This window comes from Eurosta solidaginis, chromosome 5 (genome assembly GCF_040869045.1).
Source record: "Eurosta solidaginis isolate ZX-2024a chromosome 5, ASM4086904v1, whole genome shotgun sequence".
Lineage (NCBI taxonomy): Eukaryota > Metazoa > Arthropoda > Insecta > Diptera > Tephritidae > Eurosta > Eurosta solidaginis.
In genome coordinates, this window is record NC_090323.1 from 17,718,792 (window position 1) to 17,726,827 (window position 8,036).

The 8,036-nt window shown below is 40.7% G+C and overlaps 1 protein-coding gene across 1 annotated transcript; it reads right to left on the reverse strand.

The window, feature by feature from the left end:
* Positions 1-1,542: 1,542 nt before the first annotated feature.
* LOC137252697 (uncharacterized) lies at positions 1,543-6,011 on the reverse strand. The gene is made up of 3 exons (XM_067788744.1): positions 5,533-6,011; positions 4,552-4,611; positions 1,543-1,675 (listed from the first exon to the last, which is right to left on the reverse strand). Exons 1-3 carry the CDS (start codon positions 6,009-6,011, stop codon positions 1,543-1,545), a joined length of 672 nt encoding a protein of 223 aa, XP_067644845.1.
* Positions 6,012-8,036: the final 2,025 nt, after the last annotated feature.

Genomic DNA, 8,036 nt, shown 5'->3' on the forward strand with positions numbered 1-8,036 from the left:
CATTTCTAAACAATTTCATGTTTCCGTAGATTTCAAAAATGAAAAAAAAAAGTTGAATCACAAAAGCATTGAACCGCAGGAGCAGACGCAGGAGCAACAGCTAACATACGGAGTAGACTAACAAACTGAATTATTTGTGTAATCTTCACTATTGATTTTGTTGTCTGTGTGTGTGTGTGAGGGCAATTGGTGCGCAATTACACAGAATACCTATGGGCACGCAACTTTTCGACGGTTTTGCGGTAGCTTGTTGTTGTTTTTGTTGTAGCAACATTCACACACAACAAAGGCACACAAAAAGCAAAATTCTCAGCTGATGTAGCTTGGAAACGAGCGTTGATTGCAATCCCTGCGAGCGACAGATTTTCAAGTAGCAACAATGCAATGCAGCTTAATGAGTTTGTTGTTGCTGTTGTGATGATGTGTGAATACAATGGTAAGAGTAGCTGGGTAGATATGTTGCAACAACAGCATGTGGCAAGTAGATTTGCACTGTTGTCGTGTTGTTTTGAGCGAAAATCAATGTTGACGCAAATACCAATATGCGAAGATCTGTCGAAGGGGAGCGATTTACTGACAATAAGCAACAGTGTTTGCAGCTACCGATCACATTAAATTGGTTACTACTGCAGCTCTTCTTTGTCACAAGTAAGAAAACTCTCAGATAGCCTGTTTTCGGTTAGAATGATGATCTTATGCCTTTGATGATGAAGAGTTGTGCCAAAAAGTCTCCTTCTCCCACACTCTCCCCTAACCCCTCTCACCTCTTATCTCCACCTCCCAATCTTCCTCTTTCTTCTTTTTCTTTATTCTCCTTCCGCCCTTGCATCTCCCTCTTCTTCTCAACTCCCTCCCCATCACCCATCACCCCCTCACGTCTCTATCCTTTTCGTTCTTCTTCATCTCCTTCTTTCACTAAATCTCTTTCTTTGTCTTTTTATATCTAATTCTTTTTCTTTTTCTCGTTTTCCTTCGCCTTCACCTCTTACCCCTGCACTCTCTCCCGTTATTCCTCTCGTTCTATTTCTTCTCCTTCTATTTCGCCTTCCCCCGCATCATTTTCTTCTTCCTCTATCATACCTCTACCTCTACCCCTATGATACCTCCACTTTCCCTCTATCCCTTCTTCTACTTCTATCTCTATGGTGCCTCGATCTCTTCCCTACAAACAAAACTCATCTAAATAAGAGAAGATCAACTAAGTCGGCTCTTAGCTTAAAAGTACTGCAAGCTACTTTATCTCATATCGGAGAAGTTGCAAAATTGGCTACATGGAGGCTGAAAAAATCGTATTAAAAACTGCCAGTCTATGTTTCGTTGACACTCCATTAACAATGAAGAGACAATCGCTCAAAGACAAGTAGTGATTTCAATATATGCATCTGCATCTGATTTCACATAAGCAAGCTTCACGGGGTACCCCTCGCCATGTATGAAGCACCTTATGACCTAATCTGAGGATGAGAAAGCTCAGTGGTAAGCCGAAATTATTAGTCCCAAAGTCCAATACATCTAAGATGAGTGCGGAGCATAAAATCTGGATTATTTACTCAACTCGTTGTCCTTATCATTTTGATCTATCTTTGCTGGGTCCATATCCACCTTTTCTTCTCTTTCTCCACAGTCCTTTTCCACTTCAAACCAAGAGTTTTTTTTATCTAAACCATTCCATTTTCTTGAATGGTATAAAAATAGCCAACTTAAAAGAAGAATAAGCACCAAGAAGGAGCTACAACAACAACAACAAAATTTAATGCAAGATTTTAACAAACACGCAATGTCCAAATTGTTTTTAAAACGAACTCACTTAATTTCCTTTATCGTCGGACTGCTGAACTCACGAGTTCCACAATCCCATAGCCACAACTCCATCAAATACGAAGGAATTTGCAATTATGGCTGCAGATTGGCTAAAATGCCAGCTACCGATATACGCGCTCACCGACTAATATACTTGAGCCCTCCTCAGTTTCTTCCTAATTTGACTGCCTTTGGGTCATGTCATTTGTGGTTGCAAAATGCTTTTTATCTAGACAAATTTGATATTCATTTTTGCAGATGATTTCCTTCGAACTTTTTTCTTTAGTTATTATCTGTAAAGTTATAGTTTTATCGTACAAGCGATTGTATTCATATAAGTTCCCTTTTTTATTACCACCACTGCAACCCTTCACATTAGGAGACTCATTGAGTGGCAACATTTTACTCTCGCTGCAAATGGGAAACAGGACGAGTATGGGCAACTTTCTACCAATCGGACTGGCTCGATAGTAGTATCTATGTGTGAACAGTGTTAATGTGAATGGCAAAGGTGTTCTTGAATCGGTTAGAGTCAAACTCAGACTCCGCGCTACGAGTAGTCCGCGAATTTATAGTAAACTTTTGTAGGCATATGCTTGAGATGTCGATGCTGTGACTTCCGATTGATCGATAATAGATAGAAAAGTGGTAACATTGAACAAATTTTGAGTCTGAGATATTAGAATTTTTAACATCATCGAGGTGTTTAAATAGGGGTATTGTTTACAATCGAGTAATCGGCTAATCAACTAGTCGAGTAGCAACTTTTGCATTGATTGAAGATCGACTATCCGGTAATAAAATTCAGTATAGCATGCAATCGACTAACTTTCCTTATTCGATTATTTATAGTTTCCAAAATAAATTTATCTGATAAAAAAATAAAATTTAAAAATTGCATTCACTAAATCTTTTGTTGTAAAAATTAAAGAGATCAATTTTTTGCTCCAAACTGAGTTCCAGAAGCGTTAAAGGGCTTCAGATAGCTTTCATTCACTCTACGACGTCTTTACGAATCGCAGAACCCATAAAAAATAACAAAATAACTATTCGAATAGTCGAATCTGTCACTAATCGAGTGCAACGAACAAGTCAATTAGTCGATGGGGTAGCATATTGGGAAGCTCTGTTGGAAAGTATGACATTTGGCGCCAGGGATAATCGAAAACACACAAAGGCTCGACACACCATCCATTCAAAGGGAAGAGCAAGAAAAGTTATGATTATATTGTGACGAATATTAGCATCACTAAGCTGTTAGTAAATAATCACGCGACAACAAAAACATGAAGCAGCCACTCTTAGGCGCGTGTACACATTAAAGCTAGCAACACTTATGTAGAAGGCGACGAAGAGCTATATCATACACACAGATGTAGTCATCAGCCGAAGCTGTTACTCACACATACGCACGCACATGGCTATAAACTACAAATCAAGCAGGAGATAACAAAGTTCTAGAAGGTGAAACGTCTAGACCTTAGGAGAAAGATGTATGCGAACAAAGCAACGGAGAGTATAAAAACAGTGCAAGCTGAGTAATCAGTAATCAGTTTTGATTTAAGCACGCTATTGGTTGTGAAGTATAATTGTGGAGTACTACTCCCAAAGTAATATAAATAAAGCCCAGTTTTGCAACACTGAATATTGGAGTAATTTATTCAATAGTTTAGCGATTCGAACATTAGCAGAAGGTTTCAAATAAGCGGAATTTCCCTAAATTCGTTACAATATTCAAATTTTATTTGAATGAAAATTTTTCCAAAATAAAATATGAATGTCTGTTCTGAAGTTCCTTTGACTGCTAAACGCTCTAGGTAAAAACTCAAATGTTTCATCATATCGAAGTCATATGATCATATTGGATTCTAAATTATGAGCACTCCCAGAATGTTTAAAGGTTTATATAGATCTACTATTGCACTCACATCTCTCATACACATAAAGACAACATCGCGTTTGGTTGAGCATTTTAGAAAGTGGGGCATGATCTAACCAGTCGACAATGTGTGGTTTAATTTTCGTGCTTAGTCATTGCAATATACAGAAAAACGAATTCGACGTTGAGGTGCTTTCGCACATGTTTGATAGATTCATAAAAAAGGCTTCCCGCACCCTGCTGCGCAACGAACGTAGAGCCCTGGCATCTATTTGCAACATTCTCACATTTACCGTATAATTCAATAGCGAACCAAAACTAAATTAAATACATATTTTCTAAAGAAGCGTAACTAAATCCTGATTTCATACGCATTGTTACCAAATATTTTAATTAATATTATTTTTTTATATAAAAATTTTGTTGGTGACATTTTATAACACGACCAGGTAAGTAGGTATTCCAATATTTTCATAGCTGTTACGATTATCTCCCGCTAAGAGACAGTTTTGGCAGCGTAAGTATGTACATAGCTCCCTCTATATTCAAAGCAGCTGACTGCTTGTCACTTCACATATTTAGCATTTCACAACTTTGGCTTCTGAATGTCAACAATGGCTCTGCTGCCGTCCATACAAATACACAGAAGTACCCATACAAGCTTTTTATTCCTTGCGCCAAAAGCTTTGCTTAAGAACGCGAAGTTGAATTGTTTCAAATTAATCGAGTCACAGCGGGAGAATCACAGTTACTGCTCCTGTCACTCAATATCGCACCAAAAATTTGAAAAACAGTAGCAATGCAAAAGCAGCGAAAACCAAAAAAAAAAAAGTTTAAATGAAGTAGAACAAAAGTGACATGTTTGAAGAAACTGCTGATTTTGACTTTTGAATCTTTTTTGTGAGTCGTTTTGTTCTTGTGAATTGTGCTTAATGTAATTTCCAGTGATTTTATAGGCTGCATTTGCGCGTGCGTGTTGCATGGGTTACCAAGTTGGGGCTACTTGCGTGTAAGTTTATGTTTCAGTTTTTTCAGAACTTCTTTTGAAAAATGATTATCAAAATGTAGTTGTCTGGGAATTTATCAGTGCACTCCTCTAAATAACAGATTAGTTACTACTAGCCGACCGATGACTCGATTTATACCCATAGACATGCTTCCTACTTCGTATAGTCGTCCAGCTAAGATTAATCCAACTGTCACTTTGCTCCGACTTAAAGAAACCTATTATCCATCGGGTTCATCATCAAGAAGAGACGTATCAAATCAAATAAGAAGCGACTAGTAGATGAAACAGCCGGTATCCCATGTATCTTACTTACTTAATTGGCGCTTAACCGTCTAAACGGCTATGGCCGTCCAACAAGGCGCGCCAGTGGCTCCTTCGCTCCGCCAACCGGCGCCAATTGGTCACACCAAGGGAGTTTAAATCGTTTTCCACCTGGTCATTCCAACGGAGTGGGGGCCGCCCTCTACCTCTGCTTCCATAGGCGGGTTCCGATAGAAACACTTTCTTGGCCGGAGCATCATCATTCATTCGCATAACATGGCCTAGCCAGCGCAGCCGCTGCGTTTTAATTCGCTGGACTATGTTGACGTCTGCGTATAGCTCGTACAGCTCATCATTAAATCTTCTTCGGTACTCGCCATCGCCAACGCATAGAGGCCCATAAATCTTTCGAAGAACTTTTCTCTCGAACACTCCCAAAGCCACTTCATCTGCTGTTGTCATGGTCCATGCTTCTGCCCCATGTAGCAGGACGGGTACGATAAGTGACTCGTAGAGTATGATTTTCGTTCGTCGAGAGAGGACTTTACTTTTCAATTGCCTACCTAGTCCAAAGTAGCATTTATTGGCAAGATTGATTCTTCGCTGGATTTCAGTGCTGATGTTGTTGCTAGTATTGATGCTGGTTCCCAAATAAACGAAGTCTTTTACTATTTCGAAATTATGGCTGCCAACAGTAGCGTGGTTGCCAAGGCGCGTATGCGCTGACTCTTTGTTCGATGACAGCAGGTACTTCGTTTTGTCCTCATTCACCATCAAACCCATCTTTACTGCTTCTTTTTCCAGTTTGGAGTAAGCAGAACTAACAGCGCGGGTGTTTAGGCCGATGATATCAATGTCATCAGCATATGCCAGTAATTGCACGCTTTTATAGTATATTGCTCCAGTGCGGTTAAGTTCTGCAGCTAGTATAATTTTCTCCAGCATCAAATTAAAGAAATCGCACCATAGGGAGTCACCCTGCCGGAAACCTCGTTTATTTTCGAAGGGCTCGGGGAGGTCCTTCCCAATTCTGACTGAGCTGATGGTGTTACTCCACGTCATTTTGCACAGCCGTATAAGTTTTGCGGGGAAACCAAATTCAGACATAGCGGCATATAGGCAGCTCCTTTTCGTGCTGTCGAAGGCGGCTTTAAAGTCGACGAAGAGGTGATGTGTGCCGATTCTCTTTTCACAGGTTTTTTCCAAGATTTGGCGCATTGTGAAAATCTGGTCGATGGTAGATTTACCAGGTCTGAAGCCGCACTGTTAAGGTCCAATCAGCCGGTTCAAGGTGGGCTTCAATCTTTCGCACAATACACTTGAAAGGACCTTATATGCGATATTAAGAAAGCTGATTCCACGACAGTTGGTGCATTTTGCAGTATCCCCCTTCTTGTGGACTGGGCAAAGAACACTTAGATTCCAACCGTCGGGCATGCACTCGTCCGCCAATATTTTGCTAAGAATTTACTGCATGCGCCTTACCAACTCCTCGCCGCCGTACTTGAATAGCTCCGCAGGCAATCCATCAGCGTCCACGGCCTTGTTGTTTTTCAATCTGGTTATTGCTATTCTAACTTCGTCATAATCGAGCGGGGGGACATATATTCCATCATCATCGATTGCGGGATCGGGTTCTTCATCTCTGCGCGGTGAATTGCTGCCTCCATTTAGGAGAGCAGAGAAGTATTCCCTCCATTGTCTAAGCACTCTCTGGACATCAGTTACAAGGTCGCCGTTTTAGTTCCCACAGGAGTTTGCCCCGGTCTAAAAACCTTCCGTCTGTCGCCGTATTTTTTGGTAAAATTTTCGGGCGTTATTCCTGGTGGCTAGCAGCTCAAGCTCCTCGCACTCACGCCTTTCTGCTTCTGCTTTTTTCTTCCTGAAAAGGCGTCTCGCTTCCCTTTTCAACTCACGATAGCGTTCACACACTCCTCTTGTCGCACTCGCTTTTAACGTAGCCCTGTAGGCAGCGTCTTTTCTTTCAGTTGCAACGCGGCATTCTTCATCGTACCAGTTGTTTTTTCGTGGCCGCCGGTACGAATTGCTTTGGAGATATGCACCCACTGCTCCTGTATTCCTTCAGCATGAGTTGTGCTCTCAGAGAGCAGGTGTGAGAGTCGAGTTGCGAAATCATTGGCAGTCTGTTGTGATTGAAGCTTTCCGACGTCATCCTATGTATCTACTGTCACCAATTAGCGCTTATATTAAATCAAAACTCATTATTCATAGCACGAAACTATACTAGAAAAATAGTGACGTATATTTTAAGTTATAGTCGGATCCACTTTCCCCATATGCATCGAGTTGGGTGTAATTATACGAGCAACTCTTGAATATCCTTGAACTCTGAAGCCAGGAATTTTGATTTTATTTCTGCAATAGCTGTGATGACGATGGCGTGACTTTAGTTTACTAGCGTGAAGGACAATACTTGAGGACGTAGCCTCTGTGCCAACACATCAATGCCATCTCGACTCTTCTTTCAAGAAATATTGAACTCTTGTTATTCCGCGTTAACAGTCTATATATAACAAGTGCATGCCCTAAAATTCTTGTTCCTAAAACATTTACCGTATTCGGTAGCAGAAAAGTGATTTCCATGACTTTTATAAAAACGATGCTTTGTATTTTTTTCATGCAAGTTGTGTTGATATCCCGCTCATAAAATCACCACAGCCACCGTGGTATGATGGTAGCGTGCTCCGCCTACCACACCGTATGACCTGGGTTCAAACCCCGGGCAAAGCGACATCAAAATTTGAGAAATAAGGTTTTTTAAATTAGAAGAAACTTTTTCTAAGCGGGGTCGGCAGTGTTTGGCAAGCGCTTCGGGTGTATTTCTGCCATGAAAAGCTCTCAGTGAAAACCTTAAAGATGCCGTTCGAAGTCGGCATAAAACATGTAGGTCTCGTCCGGCCAATTTGTAGGGAAAATCAAGAAGAGCACGACGCAAATTGGAAGAGACCTCCTCCTTAGATCTCTTCGGAGGTTATCGCGCCTTACATTTATTTATTTTTATTTTACTTATTCTGATGAATGGTGTTGAGAGAAGACAAGATGGACCTTGGAGTGTTGGGAGAAAAG